This window comes from Corythoichthys intestinalis, chromosome 9 (genome assembly GCF_030265065.1).
Source record: "Corythoichthys intestinalis isolate RoL2023-P3 chromosome 9, ASM3026506v1, whole genome shotgun sequence".
NCBI classification, from domain to species: Eukaryota; Metazoa; Chordata; class Actinopteri; order Syngnathiformes; family Syngnathidae; genus Corythoichthys; species Corythoichthys intestinalis.
The window spans coordinates 16,070,710-16,094,609 of NC_080403.1; the positions used below are offsets into that span (position 1 = coordinate 16,070,710).

The window sequence follows — 23,900 nt, forward strand, 5'->3', positions numbered from 1 at the left end:
ACCAAAATGTTATTGACGGATCGCCAAAATCATGTGAAGACTAATCACGTGAGTCGTCAAATGGTCACGTGACTTGCTTCCTGCTTTTCTTCAGCGGTGGTTAGTGTGGTAAAAGAAATACGGTCGACGTCGACACGAGCACAGAAGGTCAGATAATAAGTTTGTGTAATTGTTTTATATTTATATGGATACTTTTTGTTTTGCTTTTTTGGTGGCTGCCGCCGTTTCGCACTGTCGCCTAGCTCAACTCGTTTTGCTAACTTGGTGGATGTCACATCCACATGCCACTGCTTTGAGTGATTCTCCATCGATATCGCTAAGTAAAAGCTTGTTCCACCAAATTTCAAATCACCTGTATGATATATCAAAGTATTAATACATTTGAACCTGAATTATGAGAATCGATTTCATGTCCTGAGTCGGCAAAAATGGACTTCTCCAGAAATCAGTCTATGACCGAAACCTTGAATCTTTTGTTAAAAAAACTGCTCTACTTTTCTTGTTGCTTGGGATATCCTGACGAAATTTCAAGTGTTATAAAGCCTTATCAATTTGCCATTGATCGAAAAATAATATGGCCATTGGAAAAAATTCAAACTGTGAATCTTGCTTTTTGCTTGAAATTATATACATGCGCGTCCTCATTAGTCACCATGTCAAGAGCATTCTAAAAGCCAGATTCACATCAAACATGACCACCCAAAAAGAATAAAAGTAATCTATGACGCAAGGGCGTTGGTTTGGTTTCAACATTGGTAGGGATGATATAACAGCATAACCTGCATGTAGGCTTGCCACCCGTCCCTTGAAATACGGAATTAAAAGTTGCGTTCTCTATTGAACCAATACGGAACGCAGTTTATTCTGTATTTCACAATTGTCCCATGGGGCGACCCGTGGCTCCGGCGGCGGGGAGTGGCGGGCGGCGGTGCGCCCAGCCCATGCACGTCTGTCACACACAAACACACACTTGCGCTCATGAGTGACCACTGAGCCAACAATAATGAACAAAAAGGGCTGGAGATATTAAAGACAGCAAAAAAGGGCAGGAGATTAATTAAAGACAGCAAGGTAGTTATCTGCCTGCCCGCTGCTGTCTGCACTGCGCTCCACTTCCGGGTTTGTTGCCTAGTTACCTCGCTGTCGCTCGCTGTGCTCAGTGCACCGCCCAGCGCGTTTTCAAAACTAAGATGTCTCTTCAACATCAAAAGCTCAGGACACCCCACGTCATCCTCAAAAGGGGAAATGTCTCCAAAAAAATAGACTGGAGTGGGAAGAGGGTAACCCGTGGCTCGATAGAGTCACTGATGATGATTATAACCCGAACTGCAAGGCAGGCAGGGAAATTTTTGCAGTGTCTCACGGAGGTGTAAAACAGCATGCTGCAGGGGACCTCCACAAACGGAATATAAGATCCCAGAAGACTAAAAGAGCCTTCGTCACAATTCTTTGTACCTGAAACATCCCCTGAGCTTGATTTGGTATGTTATTATGCTCTTGTATATGGATAATATATAGGCTATATTTATATTTACCTTCATACATCTTGCATTGATAGGAGCATAGCTAGGGTATTTCAGTTGCTACTAGAGCTGGGAATCTCTGGGCACCTAACGATTCGATTACGATTCAGAGGCTCCGATTCGATTATAAAACGATTATTGATGCACCCACCTCCTTTTTTTTCCTTTTTTTTTTTTTTTTTTTTTTTTAAATGTTTTGTACATTAGTTCCAAAATTGTTCAAAAATACTCTCAGGCTAAACCACACTACTATTTCAGTATCAAGTTAACATATAGCAGTAAACAAATATACAAAAATAACATTAAATAAAAAACTCCAGTCCCCATTCTGTATCAGCAGCTTTAAACTACATTCAATTAATTTAATGTTGTGAATCAACCGTTAAATTTGTTAAAATTGCTCCCGTTATTCCATAATTTCCCTTTTGTCTACTTTCGACATGTGAAAGTTTTAAAACTATTTTAAAGATAGATTCAAGTCAATATTTTACCGATTTAGGAGTATTTTAGATAAAAAGTTAATTAGGTTTGCTTGGAAGGTTCGCTACAACAGCCTTGCAGGGAAGTGTACTGCTTTAAGATGGCGGCCGTTGATAACGCCCGCATCTAGCTTTTTGTAGATGCGCTGCTAACACTACCGAATCTATATTGCATCTAGTCCTATATAAATGATATCCACCGTAACACTATATGGATGTACTTGTAGCAGCTTTTCGGCAGCAGTCAGGTATGTTGTTGTGTTTTTTTATCTCGTTGCATGAGTTGAGCTAGAGCCGTGAGTTGAGCATTGGCATTACCCGAGGGGCCGGGTAATGGGAAGCATGATGTTTAGCTACTCTCGCTCCGTTCCGTCCCGAAGACCGCGCAGCGCGCTGAGTGTTGTGTACTTCCGCTTTACTTCGCATATTTCCATAATCGGAATTTGGATGTTTGTGAATCGTTCTCGAATCTTCCACGACCGAATCGCGAATAATCTAAGAATCGGAAATTTTGCACACCTCTAGTTGCTACTACGGTTGATTATTTTCAGGAATTTTTTTTTTTTTTAAAGCATGCATTTATTATCAATCATTATGGAATGAATTTATGTACCCATAAAGAACATTTTATTTTGTTACGCTAACTAATGCTCCTCATTTGGAATTATTCCTTATAGATTAACAGCAGATAAACGCTGAATAAATAGTCCTACTGCGAATATATACTATCCGTTGATTGATTAATAGTGAATTTGACATCATCCCACTCCTACCCTCTAAACTACTGCAGCTGAGGTGACATAGGTATACCACACAGTAAAACGTAGCCAGCCAGCGCTACAATAGTGCTGAGGGCACAGGGTCAATCAGAAGATTTTAATGTGATTCCAAAATGGTGAAGAAAATGACTTTGGGGAGAACAAGCAAGAGGCACTGTTGAAACAAGTCCTGGGTCCAAAGTCAGTGGGTAATGTGCTCAAGATCTTGACGTCACCCATCCCATTCTCCATACAGACCAATGCCTCGAATAAATTGAGCAGGAAGATGTTCCCCCTTGCTGTCCAGTACTTCAGTCCAGAGTCTGGGCTCACCAACAAAATGCTGGACTTCATCGAGAATGCAGACGAGTCAGCTGCTGGAATTGTAGCTCTCCTGGAACATTCCCTTAAGAAATTTGGCTTGTCAATTGATCACGTGACCAGATTCAGTGCCGACAACACAAATGTTAATTACGATATTCACAACTTATTCACTTTTCACTAACCTGCAGAAAAAAAAAAAAAACAATCTGCTGCAAGGAAACTGCCATGCCCACATAGTGCACAATACAGTTTCCTCATCTAAAAATACATACATTTCTATGCATTTTAAGAGTTTTAGGGATGCCCCTTTTTTCGCCCGTAAGGCTTTGGGCGTGAGGGGGGGCGTCCCTTATTTCTATTTCTGAAAGGTGGCAACCCTACCTGCATGTACACTTTTTGCTTAGGAAGGGACATGATCAAACCCAAACAGATTGGGTGAACGGGGGTCAGGGCAACATTTCTCATGAATATGAACCTAATTAGTTGATAGGCCAAATGATCAATGCAAAATAAATCTGTTTTGACTTATACTAACTTTCATATGTATTGGTTCAGGTGATACATTGTTTGATTCAAACCTTTGTTTTGGAAAACTACTAAAGAAACATTCTTGAAAACTTCCAGAATAAATTTCTGGATTTTATTAGCAAATTCAACATACAAAACAAATACAAACCTATTAACAATCTCTTAACTGTTCAGGAATGCAAAAAAATAAGCATTTGTCTTTAGACCACTCAACATTGTCTGTCTAAATTAATAAAGATAACTGAAAAAAACTCATAACGTTAACAGCAGAAAACACAAACAGGACATTTCTTTTTAAGCAGCTTCCCACTCGAGTTTTGCAGGTTAGCATGTTCACACAGTTTAATGTTATGCTAACTCTGATGCAGGTTGGACTTTCAGTAGCAAAATTAGTGATGTTTCCCATGTCCACAACACTGACGTCTTTTACATTCCTTACAGCAGCTACTGCTGGCCCCCAAAAAATTCTAATATCCCTCCTCTTTTTCAAAGAGGTTGGAGGAGGCGGCATGTTGTCGACATGTTGTATTTTTGTCGGGGCTGTGCATATGTATGTATGTATGTGTGTCTGTGTGGGGAGGGCGGGCATGTCATCAGCCAATCAAACGTGCATATGAGGTTAATTAAAATAATAACAGTCCGGCACATTCAGCAAGTGAAAAGGGGTAAATGTAAGTCTGAAAATAATGTAAATACATCACTTAATAACAGTACGGTCAATTCTATCCTTAAAACATAAAAAAGACCCTCTAAATTACCTACATAACTGAACTCATTATACTAGTACAATACAAATAAGGTTGCCTGAAAGTTGGTGGGGACAATTTGAGGATCCTGAAAAGTTGGTAGTGTTATGTCCCTACCATCCCTATGCAAACCTACGCCCTTGCTATGACGTGACTTCCTGGCAGATGGTGGCAGCTGTGCTGTTGTACTTCCTGTTGGCGAGTCCGGCAGCAGCGGCGCCGGCTGACCACGAAGTCGTCAGTCTTCCCGGACTTCCCAAGCAGCCCAGCTTCAAGCACTACTCAGGCTACTTGAACGTGGCAAGTGGCAAGCATCTACATTACTGGTGAGTCCAACCTCGCCCTACCGTACTCTCATCCGATCACGTGGCCCGACGCATTTACTCCCGGCTGGCAGGTTCGTGGAGTCTCAGAGCTCGCCGTCCTCTGATCCAGTGGTTCTGTGGCTGAACGGCGGTCCGGGATGCAGCTCACTGGACGGGCTGTTGACAGAGCATGGACCCTTCCTGGTAGGGATGCGACCTTATCTCCGTACAGTGATTTATCATATTTTGTGTCCCCATGGATGATCAAAATCAACATATTTTATTTAGAAACGTGTCATCAAGTGATAGATACTGAGGGTACATCTACAATAGGACACATAATGGCCTTAAACGTATAAGTAGTTAGACTATACGGCATGTCGACTATTCTAGTATACCCGTTGTCCGGATTAGTTGCTACACGGATAATGTTGGCGGCTAATATTACCCGCCGCCTAATATATATACAAGTGTGTCTATACAACAATCAGACCCTAAGGAAGTGATGTCACGCCATCGCCATTTTTAGCGCGGCATGGCGTCATTGTAAACAAAGGAGGTGGAAGATCAAGACGTAGCATTCGTCTTTTCTCCTCTTTTCTTTTCCACAGTCATTGGTTGCAGTTTATCATCTAGAGCAGGGGTCCCCAACCTTTTTTGCACAACGGACCGGTGTGATTTGGGTCTTTTTTTTTTTTTCCACAGACTGGTGTTCCGTCAAATTTAGCACCCTTATAAAATTTTGCTCCCAAAGCTTTTGTAGCGGTGAAAAAAGCCCTCTTTTATATTCAGTTGGACTCTCAATGTTATCTAACGGTGCTAAAAAACTATTTACATCATAATAGGGCTGCAGCTTTCGAATATTTTTGTCGTCGATTAATCGATGGACTACTTAGTTCGAATAATCGAGTAATCGGATAAGGAACATTAAAAATTAAAATACCTGAGCTGACTCTCAAACGGTATGTGTGTGTGTGTGTGTATATAGATATATATATATATATATATATATACTGTATATACTTTTTTGTCTTTTTTTTAAAATCAGGATCTATCATGTACAACAAAAGAACAACTGGCTAACTTGCATAGAAAAAGTCCACTAGCTTAAATATTATAAAATGCTAAAGTTTTTTTTAAACAATGCTCTTAACAAATGGTTCAAACACATATTCCCACAGAAAAACGTCTAGATATACCTATAAACTAAATTAAGAATGCATTAAAAAACATTAGCGCAAACAAAAGCTTACGTTGGTCTTAACAGGGAGCAGTTAGATTCAACCATGTGAAAAGAGGCAGACCAGAGGGCAGTTTATCCACCCTCATCAATAAAACTGATTGCAAACACTTTCAAAATAAACCATTAAAACGCCGCTTTATTTAACAAATCCCCGAAGCAACAAAATGTAATTGGAATATTTTTTTGTAATCGAGTACTCGAGTTAATCGATTAATCGTTGCAGCACTACATCATAAACTTACATGTGCAACACGAAAATGGCGTAAATTAATGCGTAACGACACGGCGAAGTCGTTAAGTGAGAGAGCTGCGAGCAGTTGTTGTGTGCAGTTAACATGACAAAGTAAGTTAATATTTCTTTCTTTAAAGAAAGTTTGATGTGTGAACTTTGGAATCGCTGCATTTGCGGTCATTTTTAACGTTGCACGCATGCCAAATTTGTCAGAACATAGGCAATGTGCGGCAGACAAATACAGCAAATATAAAATAACATTTGTTTTTAGCCTCGTCGTGCTAAGTGCAGGGAAAATACAACTCAGCCGCTGAATCAGTGTGAGGCCTGAACTTGTTTCGTTGAGATGAGATGGTCCTGTGATGGGAGAGTGAGAGAAGCTAGCTTCACAAAGATACGATATTGGAAATTATAGCAGTTTTCAGTGCGCTCCTAGCAATGTCAGGATATTCTGAATTGACTTTAATCCAGAACCTCGGTAGAGTTGTTGTCTCAAATTGACGTTTAAGGTCGCCGTGATTTGTGATCACTACAAGATGATATTCCTATTTCACAGACATGCTCGAATCACTTGGTGTATTCACATACGGGTCACGAATCCACTCCTTTGCAGTTTGTGGGTCTTTAGTGTTTTCTTCGAGGTTGAAGGCTCATCTTCTGGCTTGTCAGGTGCTCTTCTCCCTGTAAAAAATCTCTCCAAAGACGTCCGGTTTTCAGTCATTCTAGTGTGGGGGCTAATTATTTCCGGAACAAATGTGATGCGCCCGCCCGTCATATGCTATTATTGAGGCCAAGCGCACATAGATATACAAAACAAGATGTACTGCTAACAGTCCAATCAATGGATTTCTATGACAACCTCCTATCCTGTGGTTGTATATCTAGAGTAGACAGGGATATTGGTGTGTTAAGTGGCACAGGCCAAAGTCAATCGGCCAGAATTCAGTCATTAATAAATTATTATTTCTGCGCGGCCCGGCACCAAGCGCCACGGACCGGTACTGGTCTGCGGCCCGGTCGTTTGGGACCCCTGATCAAGAGTGTAAAACAGGTGTCAGGAAGCTATGTCTTTGCGAGTCATCTCTGGCTCTTGATGAGTGCATTTCCCTCTCCACCAACCCATAATTTGAAATGTGGTACCGCCCGGCGGGCGCGACTTGACTGAACAATGATGAGCTATGATGGCCCCTTCCAACTCAATGCCGACTGAACTAGAGTACAGTATATAAAAATGCGTAGAGGAAAATTAAACCCCGAAAAGTGAACTGCGTAGTACCCCAAGTCACAGAGGCGCGAGATAGATAAGTTTCATTTTGATGACATTGCCGCCTGTTAAAACTGTCGCCACTTCATGAGCGCCACTGTTATGCACAAGCCTTCCTGATTAGGGATGGGAATCGAAATCCGATTCCAATTCGGAACCGGTTCCGAGTGTTTCGAGGCCTCGACATCACAATGAAAAAGCCTTAACGATCCCTCTAACGATTCCTAAAGACGCGTATTGCGTCGTGACGTGTGTTGTTGTCCAGACGCATCAAACTAGCATGGCGCCAAGAACCACTCGCTCCAAAGTTTGACTACACTTCACCAGGAAAGAGTGTGAAAATGAAAGGTTACGACGGGTAAGCACGAGCATTGCAGCCATAAACATAACAATGACAGCACGTAGGTTCAAACGCTCGACAGTGTGTCTTCACTTCACGAGGAAAAATTACAACAAAGCGACTTGCAGTCATTGCAAGGTGGAGATAACTGCATCGGGAGGGAATACGACTGCGCTGTCCTCACAGAGAGGCTAGGGCTCAGTCCTGGCTATACAGCTAGCTGAACTCCCAAATGACGATGCAGAAGACGTTGGTATAATTTGCTGACTTTATTCAACCATCACTTGAAGAGTGAAACTAAGAATAGAAATGAAACAAATCAATTTCGTCCCCAATAACGAACAGGTTTGCATCAACGTAAATCAGCGATGATTAGCTGCTAATAACAGTAATAACAAATGGTTAGCATTCGTTCGCTAGCATTAGCACATCGTTCAAACCACTACACAACTGGATTTAAGTGTCCGATCGCGAGTGGAAACACAACAACAACAACACAAAAGATGATACATACAGCCATTGCCTCTGTAGATATTAACATTAACAAAGAACGTAGGCTCGTAGAAGTGTTTCCCTCTCTCACTAACTCACTCACTCACTTGGATGCGGCATTTCTTCTTTGGGTGTAAGCGCGCTCTTCTTCACATGAGCGCGTTCTTCTTCGTGTGAGGAAGCGCAAGGGCACCCCCACTTGAGCGTGTAAGCGCCACAAAAACACATAGAAAATAATAGCCCCAGATGTGTCTGAATTTCCTAGAATCAGAAACATCTCTTGTAAAGTTGAAGATAAGGTTAAATAGCTCTGAAATTTTTCCACAGAAAATACAATACAACAAAAATACAGGGAGTTCTCAGGCTCAGCAGCACCTCTTGTAAAGGTAAAAACTTGGATAATACCTCCATTAATTTTTTACTATGGACAAGTTTCCTGAGTGAAATATGGGCGGCGCCATCTTGGACAATGTCTGCCTCGAACTTCCGGTTCAGGAAAAACTACATGAATTACGGTTGAAGTGAGCAGTGTTTTGTCAAAGTTAAAACTGCAAAATTAAAGCAGAGGAACTCACAGAATCTCCATAAATGGATTCAGCACGACAACGATGAGATGTAGATGAGATTGTTTGATTGTTCTTATCACTTCGTTCATCATTCGAGGACAAAACTATAATAACTTTTCAGCCTGTGTTGACGTTAGGTATAGATTGATATGCCGGCCACTTGAGTGACCAATATGAGATGAAATTACACGTTATATTTGCCGAACGCAGAAGGACTGAAACGGATTTTGTTGTTACAGGGAAATACTACAAGGTATGTACATGTAATACAAAAGTGTTTCTTTTTTTTTTATTGCAGATAATGATCACAATAAAAAACATGCACAACATGATTCCATTTCTTGTTTAATTTAAAACGATTGGTGCATGTGCAAAACAGGTCAATAAATCACAGATTATAAAATGATTAGAAAAATTTTAACGAAGGTTAAGAAAATAAGGAATGTGTTATCAGACAGCAGAGCTTAAGGGAGCCAAACTTTCATCCGACATTACGAGACCCTCGGCGGCATTCAGACGGGCTTTCTCCAGTTGTCCTCGGTAATTCCAGCTCCAATAGTATATTTTAAAGATGCAGCAGTTAAAAATTTCGTAGTTGGATCTTGGCGAACCACCGTCTGTCCCAGCCCCTGCCTCTCGGCCGCCCCCAGGAGTCGAGCGGTCCATCATCAAAGTACAACGCATGTAGTCTCGATATATGTCCATCAATGTACAAGTCAAGTTTTCTTCCCTTGCCTAACAGCGTTTTCCAGCTGTAAACAAATGAACAAAAACTTCTAACACTTGGATTTATGCGGTGCCATCAAACAAGTACTGATTAGCAATAGGCTAGCAGCAGCAGCAGCAGCACTGTAGTTGTAGTAAAAATGATTAAACTCCATTATTACAATCATCATCGTAATATCAATAGCAAAGGCAACAAGTCTTTTCATGCGCCAGATTTTAGGTTTCGTATTTTTGGCGCACATACCTTCCATAAGACAGTGTCAGACACGAACGGTCGTGACCCGCGGGACAGCCTGTAGTTTGGACGTCTCCCGCCCTCCGGTTTACGAGCACTCATCGTTTGTGGTATGGAGCAATGAAGCACTGGCTTGGTTGTACATCCGCCTTTATGAAGACAAAATTCCTGTGTTCGTTCATATCCAATTTTGTGGGTGTGTAACTAGTACTGGAATGCCTCGGCACTTCCTGATGGCGTTTCCGTTGACTGCCGTAGAGACAATAAAAAACAATAATATTTTACTTGTAGTCACCCTCGGCCACTTCTTGATGTTGTCTTCCCATGTCGAGATGGCAGAAGGATGCAGTATTTCCAGTGTTTCCCCTAGGATTTTTTGAAGCTGCGGTGGTGGGCTGCATCGGAGTCGGACTACCTCACCATGTCGTGCTATGGCAAAATTGCGTCATATCATGACTTTTTTTTTTTTCACATTTTGTTTCCCAAAAAGAACCATAACAAAGGTCCATTTGAAATATTTAATGAACCAGGCTAATGTCGTAGCTCTCAGTAACGGTTCATCTACGTAAAATGCGTAGCTGATTACAGTTACATTACCCTACGTAATAATACTAGAGATGTCCCGATCCGATATTTGGATCGGATCGGACGCCGATATGGGCAAAAAAATGCGGATCGGTATCAGATCGGCCGACACGGAAAAATTCTGATCCAGACTTCCGATCCAGTTGTTTTTTGAAAATCCGGTACGGTTTTTCCAGCGCACCGATATACATAATCCATTCCAGTTTTTGCTTCGGTTTCCCTAAAATCCGGTCCGCATTTTACGGCACTCCTTCAACACACTACATTACCGTCTCCCAATTTACCGAGAGACTTTATCGGTAAAAATGTCAGCTGTGTGGGATCATTTCACCTTAAAGGACGACAAAGACCAAGAGGCAGAGTGCAACATATGCCACAATAAAGTCAAGCGTGGTGGTAAAGCTGTAAGAAGTTTTAATAGAACCAACGCAACTAACACTGGCAGAAACTTTTGCTATGCGTGACAAACTGGCACTTGACAGTCCCAAAGCCCAGGGAATAACAAGAGTTGTTGCCGAAGAATTCGTTCTGGATGACGAGCCATTATCTCTCGTGAGTAAAGACGCACCATCCAACACTTTTATGCTGCATTCCAGAGAAGTGGGAAGTCGGATTTATCCCACTCGGATGGTACCAGTTCCGACCTCAAAGCGTTCCAAGCAAATGTAAACAACAAAGATGGCTGATCGCAACGAGGTGTTTTTTATTTTGGCCATCCAAAGACATTTTGACCTCCAGCGAACCTGCCTTCCTATAAGCGATCAAATAGTAGAGGAAAAACGACGGCTGCGTTATAACCCACACTGTAAACTGCCTTTTTTTAGTTACATCCTTTGCTGATCGACAATATAAAAAAACATAGCACAACAAAGATAATTCACTGTATGATAAAAAATACATGGCGTCTCAAATAAACTTGATTTACTTCATTATTGTGTTATCATTCGTTTTCTTGAGCGCCATTTTGTCCAGTGACGTCAGATTGAAACAACTTGGAAGTCGGGGTAGTTATTTTTTCTTTAACTTCGCGACTTGGACCTCCCAGTTCGAGTGGTGTTCCAATTATATTTTCCTAGTCGGAGGTCGGAAAAGTCCGTCATCCCACTTTTCTGGAACGCAGCATTAGAACCACGGTACAACATGCCCAGACGTCATTACATCCTTGAGCGATTCGGCCGTGGAAGATTCGAGAACGTTTCACAAACATCCAAATTCCGATTATTGAAATATGTCAAGTAAAGCGGAACCAATACACAGCGGGGTCTTCGGGACGCAATGAGAAACAGACCGCATTGCGTCCAGAGAGTAAACATCATGCTTGTCTAATAGATATCATATGTATGTAGAACTAGATGCACAATGACAGACTCGACAGCGTTAGCAACACATGCATTGAAAACTAGGTGCGTTAGTAAACAGCCGCCATCTTAAAGCAGGAGACTTCCCTTGTAGGCTGTTGTAGTGAACCTTCCAAGCGAACCTAATTTATCTAAAATACTCCTAAATCGGCAAAATCTTGACTTGAATCTATCTTCAAAACAGTTTTAAAACTTTGACATGTCAAAAGTAGACAGAAGGGAAATTATGGAATAACGGGAGCGATTTTAACAACTTTAACAGTTGATTCACAAAATTAAATTAATTGAATGCAGTGTTTCCCCTATGATTTTTTGAAGCTGTGGTGGTGGGCTGCATCGGAGTCGGACAGCCTCACCATGTCGTGCCACAGCGAATTTTTTTTCCTTCATTTTTCCCCCCAAGAAGAACCATAACAAAGATATATTTGAAATATTTCATTAGCCAGGCTAATGTTGTACCTCTCGGCTACAGTACATGTATGTAAAATGCGTAGCTGATTACAGCTACGTTACCCGATGTACTAATGCGACTTTTTTTCTCGTGGCAATAGTACGACTTACATCTCGTAGTGACTCAGGGTTGGCAACCCAAACTGTTGAAAGAGCCATATTTGACCCCCCAAAAAACACAAAAAAAACTGATACAGTATGTCTGGAGCCACAAAAAATTAAAAGCCTTTTACAAGCCTTATAATTATCGATACTAGCTATATTAGCCTACTATAGAAATACGTAATTAGCCTTCATGATTAAATGTTTGTTTTCCCTGCAGTGGATCCTATAGAGAATGACGCACCACGTGACTACTCTGTTGTACTATGCCACCACAAGTTTAACTTCATTACAATATTAATGAATTGAAAGAATGTTTGTGTCATGTTTGTCCTCCTAGAAATCCTATTAAAACAAAAAAAATATATTTCCCTCCCCCATCTTTTTCCATTTCAAAAAAAAAAAAAAGCTCCGAAGCATCGCTAAAGAGCCGCATGCGGCCCGAGAGCCGCGGGTTGCAGACCACCGTCGTAGTCCTCCTTTTTCCTTTTATTTGACCCTCATAAGTACTACATTACCACAACAATAACAGTCCTTCTGTCAACTGACCCATTTAGAGCACTGGGGGAATTCTAATAGCCGTGTAAAGAGTTTTACTTGATTCGGTGAGAAGGTGAATAGTTTTTTCCCCGTTGTTCGTAAACTAAATTTCCACACAAAGGCACGTCGAGGTACCATTAACTTAGCAAGGAGAGGTATGAGAGTCATTTTTCGAGTGTCCCAGAGCTCGCGAAATTTGGGTGGGGGGGCGCATTTATCAAAGTTTCGTCAGCCGTAATTGTCTGAAGTTGGCGCGCCGGTGTTGTGCCGAAAAATAGCCACTCCACGTGAAATGTCCCCCCTGACGGGAGCGCCCACACGTCACTCGTACAAACAGCCTTTTCTTACCAATCGATGGACACAGAAACGACGTTCTTGTACCGTGAATATGTATCATTTTACTCTGCTTGAACTGATAAATCGTTTACTGTGACCAACGCTCTGAAAATAGAGCAAGGCTTTATTTTGGGCCCCGCCTCTCCGCAGTCTCTCAGCGCAAGTTAGTCAAAGTTTGCTTTCCGTCCAAGACGGCCGTCCACCGCTCACTTTCGCCGAAAAGTCCGATCCAAATTATTGTAATGCCCCGGATATGGGCAAGAAGGAGAGAAGTCTGTATTTGCTTACCCACTTTATTGTGGTAACAATAATAAAGAAAAACAATAACAAAATAACAGCGGGCTGCTACAACATGCGACCGCTATCTCTCGCTATCTCGCTCGTTCTCCCATTCTTCCTACTCGTTCCCCTTGCGTCTCTTAAGGGGGGGCCTGCATAGTTACGAACATTAGGCTACAATACACAATGAATAGGTGTCCGCTGAACTCCTCCCACTCGGCTGCCGCTAGTTTGAAGCGGCCTTAAAAAAAATTTTTAATTTAAATAAATAAATAAAATACATCTCATTTGCCAGGCGTGGCGGCTTTCATTTTAGTGTGGCGGTGCGCCACAATCTGTTGAATATAGGGGAATCCCTGATTTCCAAATAGTGGTTTTTCAGGGTTTTTAGTGAGTGATGCCACACCAGCGTCATTGAAGTCAATGGTAAAAAAAATCGGAAATGGAAGTGGTAGGCAGACATTTTATAGCATTTAAACTAGCGGACTTTTGCGATGTAAGTTAGCCAATTGCTCTTTTGTTGTACATAGAGCCTAATTTAATTTTTTATACAGTTTGAGGCTCAGCTCAGGTAATTTAATTTTTCGTGTTCCTTATCCGATTGTTCGAAGTAATGGTTTATCGATTAATCGACTACTAAAATAATCGATAGCTGCAGCCCTACTCAAATCAAAGGAAAATGACATCTATTGCTGCTGATTACACTGCAACATGATCAGCGAATGCCAACCATCACAGTTTATGTAAGCGATGATTTGTTTTGGATGGGACTTTTTTTTCCGTTCAGGTGGAGGATGACGGCGTCACCCTGAGACCCAACCCCAACTCCTGGAACAAGGTGAGTGGCACCTTTGAGAGCGAGAGCGAGAGACAGACTTTCTTAGCTGCGATATCCTCCATTTTTTCTGAGCATCGTGGGTTATTTGTGTATCTGTGGTGGTCGTTTTGTTAGTGAGTGGTATAATTTGCTGTATGTGCATTTCGTTTGTGTGCACGTTGTACAGTTTTTAGACATGCTGTTCTGATTGTGTTTAGGGCTGTCCAAGATATATACATGGCCAAAACGATTAAAAAAAAAAAAAATTATTGACATTTTACGTGTCTATTGTCATTATCGCCAGAGCGATTCTTGCAATGCACATTTTCGGCTGGCATCCAATTTTCGCCGATTTGAAATTCCTGATCTCATCGTCCAGCATTCTTATTTCATGGGATACTCCTGTCCTTCGGCTTTAAGTCCAAACAATGAAAGAGAGAGAAGAAAATACAAACAAAGAAAAGAAGAAAACTAACAAAACATCTAAACCAATAGACAACCAACTAGACCAAACAAATTCAGAGTTGGCTCATTCACAATAATTTTCAATATATACTCCAATTGACCATATCAGCAACACACATTGTCAGTAAATGTCATTATACTGTACTCCAATTGACCATATCAGCAACACACATTGTCAGTAAATGTCATTATACTGTAACCAGACCATATTTTTATACAGTTTAATTTTGGGGATATTTTGACAGTTGTTGAAGTAGTTGTCTAAATGGTTCCAAAGTTTCACTCCACATACAGACACACAAAAATGGAAGTAGTTCGAAAGCTGGGTAACATATGCCGTAGCAGTACCACCAATCGGCCTCAAGATGTCCTTATCTTCTGTCAATCGTGAGCTAATTGGCTCTGCCTGCCAATCGTATGTTAGTAATGCATGTAAAATAATTGAAAATGGCAACAAACACAGACAATACATTGGTTAAAAGTGGTAAATTCTAATGTGTCCAATGTTTGTAATATGTGTGTCGTAACTGTCTCGGTTGGTCTAAACCTGGAATGACTGTTTGTTGTACTTGTCGTAATGACAAATAAAGAAACACTGTACACTGTTGTGGCACTTTCAGATTGCCAACATGTTGTACCTGGAGTCCCCACCGGGGGTGGGCTTCTCGTACTCAGACGACGGTGCCTACGCCACTAATGACACGGAGGTAAATCAATAAATTAGATTTTTTTTTTTTTTTTTAAATTGTGAAAGATTAAATTAATTAATTACAACATATTTTTTGTGAGAAGATCTAGTTTTTCCATTTTTTGCCTTGAAACTACCTGCCACTATTAACTCATTGACTGCCACTGACAGCGATAGATGTCCAATCCATTTGAAATGGGAGAGTTGGCATCAAATGTTCTTCAAATGGATTGGATGTTTATGAGTGATTAACTCATTCCAATTTACGACAGAAGCATGAGATGTGCTTTCATGGCCCCTACCAAAATGGCCTCGGGGGATCCATGTTAGTCGGTGCCACGTTCCCAGGAAAGTCGATGCGTTTCCATTAAAATGAAGACATTTATACTTCAATTGATTTTTAAGAGGTTATTTTATCATTGTCAAAGCATCTCTTTTTTTACTCATTGCCTGCAATTGGCGGCACTGGGCCTCCAATCCATTTGAAGCGGGAGGAATGGCAGCGAATGGACAAACGTTAACTCTCTGCAAGCCTCTCATTGATCAAGTTTACACCGAGACTGTGACGAAAACGAAACGGCGTTTGATTGTTTTTCTGGCCGTTTCAGGTGTCTATGCTCAACTACTTGGCGCTGAAGGAGTTTTTCCGGCTTTTTCCTGAGCTGAGCGCCAACGGGCTTTTCCTGACTGGAGAGAGCTACGCCGGAATTTACGTGCCCACGTTGGCCGAGAGGGTCATGGAAGATGAGGACCTAAACCTGCAGGTAGGTGCCGTCCGTGGAGCCTGATGCACTAACCGATTGGGCTGTCAAAAGTATCCTGAAATGCTGTATCTGGATTCCATATATGATTGTAAATGTATGGAAACTACACTGCACTACTCTTGAATGTAATGGAGGACTGGCATTTTCTTTGTTGACTCATTGTCTGCCATGGACAGCACTAGACGCCCAATCCATTTGAAGTGGGAGGGTTGGAATGAACGAATGTTCAATGAAATGCCCTTTTAGTAAATGACAGAACACCTCAAAATTGGACATCTACCATTGTCAATGGCACTAGCGACAAACTTGTTCAAACATTTGAATTGCCCCGAAAACAACAGGTATTCAAAATGATCAAATTTGCCCAAAATGAACAGGAAGTGACATGGAATACCCCAAAATGAATGAACGAACGCTCATTTGCTGTTCCCCCCTTCAAAAACAGATGGATTGGATGTTTACTAGTGAGAAACTCATGCAAGCATTTCAATTGCCCTGAAATGAACAGGAAGTGACTTGGAAATCACTAGTAAGTGACCCGGAAAAACCCCAATATCAAAAGGAAGTGATTCAAAATGAACGCAATGCCCCAAAATTAACAGGAAGGACGTCCAAGCCTTTTAAAGTTTTAAGGTTCAAAATGGTGCCGCAACGATTAATCGATTAAATTGTGTAATTTGATTAGGAAAAAAGCTTTGAATGACATTTTGCTGCTTCGAGGATTCATTTAATTAGAGTGGTGGTGTAATGATTTGTTTTGAAAGTGTTGCATTGTTTTCTTAATTTGGGTGGATACACTGCTCTCCAGGGGCAACAGTGAATATTGCATGACTCATCTAACATGGCTAAATCCAGCTGCTCCCTGTTAAGACCGACATAAGGTTGTAAGATTTTGTTTGAGCTTAAAAGAATATGTATTTGAATTTAATTTACAGGTATAATTAGCAGTTTTTTTGTGGGAATATGTGTTCGAACGATTTGTTAAACTTGCACACTTTTGCTATGAAAGTTAGCAAATTGTTCTGTTGTTGTAATACCATTTGAGGCTAAGCTTAAGTATTTTCATTTATCTTTTAATGCATTTCTTGCTCTTGTGAAATAGAAGTGCAATTCTGCATAGTTTGAAGAAACACTCAGGTATTTTATTTTGTATTCGCATTTATTGCTCTTTTGAAAGTGCAAGCTCGGCAAGTCAAAATAAATGTTATTGCAAGCTTAAAAACGTTTTTCTTTGTTTTATCGCTCCTTAAATGTATTCTGCAGCACAGTAAATGTTTAAATCTCGTTTACCCCAGTAGACAAGAGGGTAGCCTCCCTCCACCTTCGGGTGGGGGTACGAGTCCTGACTGTTTTTTGTGCTTATGCACCAAACAGCAGTTCAGAGTACCCACCCTTTTTGGAGTCCTTGGAGGGCGTGCTGGAGAGTGCCCCCTCTGGGGACTCCCTCGTTCTGCTGGGGGACTTCAACGCTCATGTGGGCAATGACAGTGAGACCTGGAGGGGCGTGATTGGGAGGAACGGCCCCCCCCCGATCAGAACCCGAGCAGTGTTCTGTTATTGGACTTCTGTGCTCGTCACGGATTGTCCATAACGAACACCATGTTCAAACATAAGGGTGTCCATATGTGCACTTGGAGACTGCACTGGAGAGGTGTTCCGGGCATGTCCCACCGGCGGGAGGCCCCGGGGTCGACCCAGGACACGCTGGAGAGACTATGTCGCTCGGCTGGCCTGGGAACGCCTTGGAATCCCGCCGGAGGAGCTGGCTGAAGTGGCTGGGGAGAGGGGAGTCTGGGCTTCCCTGCTAAAGCTGCTGCCCCCGCGACCCGACCCCGGAATAAGCGGAAGATAATGGACGGATGGATGGAAGTAAATGTTTGTTATCCGATTACTTGCTTATTCAAGCTAATCAATCGATAGCTGCAGCCATAGCTCAAATGGATTGGACGTCTACCAGTGATAAACTTATATAAAGTTTCATTTCACAATTCGACGTCTATCATCGTCAGTGGTACTGATCAGTGTTTTTATTTGATTTTTTAAAAGATGTTTTGTACCGTTGCAACATAAGTAACTGCTAAATTTGCATGCGTGCTGCAGGGCATAGCGGTGGGCAACGGGATGTCCAGCTACGAGCTGAACGACAATTCTTTGGTGTACTTCGCGTACTACCACGGCCTGCTGGGGAGTGGCCTGTGGAGCCGCCTGCAGATGCACTGCTGCCGGGACGGCCGCTGCGACTTCCACCAGAACCCCGACGCCAACTGTTCAGCCGCCGTGAGTGCCGCCGCTGCTGCTACCTCTTACTTCGCTGAGGCTCGCGTGACCCTTCCCTTATCGGCTTTGTTTGCAGCTGGCCGATGTCCAGGGCGTGATCTATAACTCAGGACTTAACATTTACAACCTCTATGCGCCGTGTCCAGGCGGCGCCCACCGCAGGTTCAGGTCGGGACTGCTCATTTATATCTTTATTGGTGGTAATGGATCAACTGGAGTTGCTTTAAAAACTTGAAAATGCAATTTCTTGGGGAATCACGTGGGCACGCGTCGGTCTTCCTGTAGATTTTCTGTCATTTCCTATTAATTTGGGGGCATTTTTGGGTCACTTCCTGTTAACTCGTGTTTCAGTCCCATTGACGGCGCTAGACGTCCGAGTCATTTGACCAGTCAAAATAGATTGGACGTCTAGCGTTGTCAAAGGCACCCAACGAGTGCCTTGATGGTTTTTTTCCCCCTGATTTTTATTCATTTATTTTTTGCTTCTTGCTGTTTTCCCACTTAAGCGCCTTTTCATTTTTATTTTTTTTTTGCGTTTGTTGCATTTTCTTAAGATGTTTTTAACTTTGATTGCAGTTTTTTTGCGTTTCCTGGTTTTCTGACTGTTTTTCAGGATTTTCCATGTTTACGGGGGTCTCTGGAAATGTGGATGTTTATGTCAAATTTTGGTGGAACCGTATATTTTGTGCAAAACCTGTATACAACTTGGATACGCCTTGATTCCCTGAATTTTTTTATGAGTAATTTATATGAATCGAATAAATGTAGCTCAAGATGTATGTTGAAATTTGATATTTTAAATATTTTTGCCGTTGGAAATGAATGTTTTTTTTTTGTTGAAAAACCTGCATTTTTGCCACAACAGTAGACGTTAGGGGCGAAATTAAAGGAAAGCCTAAGTCATGTGAATTTTTTTTGAATATTTCAAAGTTGAAATGGCTCATTTACTGTATTTTTTTCGACTATAAGTAGCACCTGAGTGCACTCCTTAGTGCTGCCCTAGTGACTCCCTGGAGCTTTTTCAAAGACGTTTGAAAATTGAAAAAGATGGGCGTAGAAAATACATTTTTTGTTTTAATATGGTTTCTGTAGGAGTACAAACATGATAATAATTCATTAATATTGTAATGAAGTTAAACTTGAGGCGGCGACGTACAACAGAGTAGTCACGTGGTGCCTCATTCTCTATAGGTTCCACTGGAGGGAAAATAAACATTTAATCATGATTATTATTATTATTATCATTATCATTATTAACTTTTAGTTATTTTAATAGTAGGCTAATAAAGATACATACATCATGTGTTGCCCTCATTATAAGGCTTTTAATTTTTTGTGGCGCAAAACATATTGTTTTTTTTTTTTGGGTCCAATAAGGCTCTTTCAACATTTTGTGTTGTCGACCCCTGCACTAGCCAAACAATGCACAATGATGAGGGGAAAAAACATATAAGATGCATTATTCATGCAATGAAGATTGTTTCTGAATGAAACTCATCTGGCATGTTTCCAGTGTGGAGGAAGGCCAGCTGGTGGTGCGTGACCTGGGCCACTTCTTCATCCATCATGTGGGGACGCAGATGTGGAACAAGGTGCGTCCCCTTAACCCGCCCCCCAACCCCTTTACTCACCTCAGCACTTGACTTTTTTGCGCTACAGAAGCTCCTGAGCCTGGCATCCCGCGGCACCCCCGTGCGCCTGGATCCGCCCTGCACCAACTCCACAGCAGCTAGCCGTTTCCTCAATGACCCACAAGTGCGACGCGCCCTGCACATCACCAACGCTTCACCCCAGTGGACCATCTGCAGGTAACATTCATTTATTTCACACATTTCTATTTCTTCTGGAAGACATTGTTATATTTTCTAATTATGGGGATGCTTTGTCAATGACTTAGTTTTGGGGTTTTTTTTCGGGGGGGAAAAAAAAAAAAAAATTGTAAAAACATTTTACAAAACATTTCAAATTTTCAAAATGTTACTTGTCGAATGGTCTTAGTAAATTCACATTATTCCTACATTTTTAAAAAAATCTTTTCTTGGGGGGGGGGCAAAAATGAAGTTCTGGCAAAATTTGACCCCCAAAGAATTCCCCATATGTTTTCCAATGCCATTCCAAATGTCATTTAACATAACATACAACTTATTTGCCTGGTACATCAGACTCAGCGCTGTTCCAGCTATTGAGTCTGGCTACCATTCAGCGGATACAATTTCCAGGGCGGAGCAAGGCACAGCAAACAGACAGCGTTGTGGATCAATCAGCGACGGGCAGACGTGACGTTAGTAAAACGACAAGGGCAGGACGAGGGACTTGGCGTGCGGAAGTAAACATACGAGGAGAGCGGAGTTTATTCAACATGGCTAGCGCGAGACAGACTGTTGTCAATGACTCATGTCGATGTGTTTTTGGTAATTTAAAACTGATTTTACCGTGGATTGGAACATATTCTCGGCTCTCCTGTGCACCGTCTGTGTTATTGTGGAGACGACTTCCGACGCGCAAGAGTGACGTTGCTCGTTAAGAACACGTCACGCAAATAAACGAATCTGATTTGTCGATTGATTTTGTACCTGCTCGAGAGGCCGTTAATGGGCTGGTTCCCAGACTATTTCTCTCAGTGTTTGAAAAATACAGGGAGAAAAATCTGGCCGTGCCAGGCAAACAACTTACAACACTCACAAAATGTCTTTTTTTTTTTTTTTTTTAACAAGAAAATTCCTTAAATTGCCCCAAAAACAAGTAACTCATAAATGCCCTAAAATCAACAGGAAGTGACCTAGAAATGCCCCAAAATAAACCAGAAGTGACCAATAAACAAACATTAATTACAGTAAATTATCATTATCTTACAGTGGATTTTTTTTAATTTTGTAAAAATATTTGGTAACATTTTAACAGTGGAATTTCATTCCCATTGGCTACTACTGACGGAAATACTACTGACACTGTCTTGAAGTAATCACCTATTGTTTGCTTATTTGTTATATCTTTGACACGTCCCAAAAATTGTTTAAAAAAAAAGGCTGTAAGAATGACTATTTTAAGAGGGTTACAATGTGAATTATCTGATGAATATTTTATTTCCCTCAAGTTGCCTTTACTAATCATTTAAACGAAATAAATAACATGTGTAAATTCAAACGATTGGAATTTGATTTGCTATCTGTAATGTAGACGCAAAGGAAAAATGCTTAAATGGCTGCATTTGTGGCTTTGTGTTGGGTCAGTTCCGAGGTGTATCTCAACTACGGCCGACTATACCAGGACGTCAGGAAGCAGTACCTCAAACTTCTGTCCGCACTGGTCTGAGCGACCGCCTCTAAAGTGCCACACCGAGTTCCATTGACCTTGAGAGCTAACAAATGCACCCGTGTGTGTAGAAGTACCGTGTGCTGGTGTACAACGGTGACGTGGACATGGCTTGTAACTTCATGGGCGATGAGTGGTTCGTGGAGTCCTTGAACCAGCAGGTCAGTACACTGGAGTGGACCTCAAAAAAATCATTTACAGTAAAATGTGTATTTTATTTCTGAATACAGCAAATTAAAGAAAATTGAGAATATTTTCTATATTTGTTATTTTTATTTATTATGACTATTTTTACTTTTTTTTGTTTTTGTTTTTAATTAGAAAATAAACATAAAATAGAAATGGGAATATTTAGTTTTTTGCTTTTGGTTTTTATTATTATTATTAATTTTTTTAAAAGAAAAAGTAGGGGAAAAAATCACTGTTGATGTTCATTTCTCTCATTTCAACATTAAAATATTTAAAAAGAAATTACTGGGTTCACCCATGTTTTAATTTGACAATAATAGATAATTGAATTAAAATGAAGAGGAAATGTATTTGTTTTTAAATAGAAACAAAAAATGAAAATATTTACTAGTTTTACCTTTTTTTAAAAAATATTTCTAATAAAAGGAAAGAAATAAAAATATGTATTTGAATTTCATAAAATATTTTTAAGAAACCTGTAAAAATAAAACCATTTATCAAATAAAACATTTTTTTGTGTTTATATATAACCCTATATATATATATATGTATGTATACTAAATATTGAAAAAACCTGAACTTCTAGCCGGACCAGACTGCCGGAATCGCGTCAGCCGAATCACTAAACCCGCACTGGCGCAGCTCCAACGACCCGGGCCGGAAAGACACGACAATCCGGCCAGAAGGCCAAACTCCTCGTGTTCACCTTCGTCTTAACCCTTCGTACTGTCTCCCTTTTGAAAGGTTTAAAGAAGGCTCACCGAAAACAAGTTGACAATTTATTGTGGTCGACAGCAATCAAAACGGCAAGGCGAAACAGAAGCATTCAGGCGGGGAGGCAAGGTCACCCTATCACACGTCAACAAAAAGTTACCGAGAAAAATGAACACGATCTGTTAAACATTCAGTCTTTTGAATGCTCTCGCGGGGCGGGCCATGGGCAGGAAGAAGGGTGTATTTAGGATTATTGTCTGTGTGTGGATTGGACAGGAGTCGTCGGGTGTTACTGTTGTCCGGGCAACGAGGTTTGTGGATTTTGCCACCTCGACGTCAAAGGGGCTCTTGGATTCTTTCAGTCGTGTTAACAGTTGGATATCAGGCGTTCTCCGGTGTTCCTTGTGTTGGGTCAGAGCGTCCCTCCATTTGTTCTGGACTGTCCGGGGGAAGTGATTGCGAGAGGTTGTGCGTCAATCAGTCAGTTGTATGACTCACGCGCTGGGCTTCCGTGATAACAAGGTATTGTTTATCTTTTATGCCCTATATTCTGCTTGTTTTCCTTAAACTATGGTATAAGTGCTATTTATTTTATATTGGGTGTGTTAGAGTAATACAAACAAACAGTAAATAAGAGAAACGATACTATTCCCTGATTGATTATATTAAGTGTGTTAGAGTAATGCAAACAGACGGTGCCTACGAGAAAAGGTACTATCGCCTTCAATATATAATATTTATTTACTGCTTTTACTCTTGATATTTACTATTAAGAAGATTTGGCCATCTCTAAACAATTCAACTATCAAAATAGTTGTCAATTAATTGAATCCTGGATTAATTTGGGATTGATTGCGGCATCCATAATTAAAACACCAAAATCATCCATAGGTGCAGGTTAATCGTCGCCCGTGGCTGTACGAGGATGAGGGAGAACGGCAGGTGGGCGGCTTCGTCAAGGAGTTCGCCAATTTGGCCTTCCTCACCATCAAGGTAAGTGCAGGCGTCGCCTGGTCCATGAACTTTGACCCCTAACCTGCTTTCCCACAGGGTTCAGGTCACATGGTGCCGACGGATAACCCTGTGGCGGCGTTCACAGTCTTCTCCCGCTTCATCAAGAAGGGACCTTTCTGATCTCTCACCGTTTGGGTGGTAGCAAGCAGTGATTGGCCCTTCGTTACCGTGCTGGCCAGCGTTGCTCACTGGATCAAACCCCTTTGGATGCTGCTGATTTTTTTTTTTTTTAATTTCGCCAATCATTGT

At 41.3% G+C, this 23,900-nt stretch overlaps 1 protein-coding gene across 1 annotated transcript; it reads left to right on the forward strand.

Annotated features, from left to right (window-relative positions):
* Positions 1-4: 4 nt before the first annotated feature.
* On the forward strand, positions 5-23,874 carry ctsa (cathepsin A). The gene is made up of 14 exons (XM_057845064.1): positions 5-147; positions 4,524-4,684; positions 4,756-4,867; positions 14,199-14,249; positions 15,314-15,400; positions 15,990-16,145; positions 18,246-18,422; positions 18,499-18,590; positions 19,936-20,014; positions 20,082-20,230; positions 21,653-21,728; positions 21,806-21,895; positions 23,529-23,630; positions 23,688-23,874. Exons 2-14 carry the CDS (start codon positions 4,524-4,526, stop codon positions 23,769-23,771), a joined length of 1,416 nt encoding a protein of 471 aa, XP_057701047.1. The 5' UTR covers positions 5-147; the 3' UTR covers positions 23,772-23,874.
* Positions 23,875-23,900: the final 26 nt, after the last annotated feature.

Coding starts and splice junctions, on each gene's coding strand:
- ctsa (XM_057845064.1), top strand. CDS start 4,524: ATGGTGGCAGCTGTGCTGTTGTACTTCCTGTTGGCGAGTCCGGCAGCA. Junction 4,685..4,755: donor GGCAAGCATCTACATTACTG/GTGAGTCCAACC, acceptor CCCGGCTGGCAG/GTTCGTGGAGTCTCAGAGCT. Junction 21,896..23,528: donor TGGAGTCCTTGAACCAGCAG/GTCAGTACACTG, acceptor AATCATCCATAG/GTGCAGGTTAATCGTCGCCC.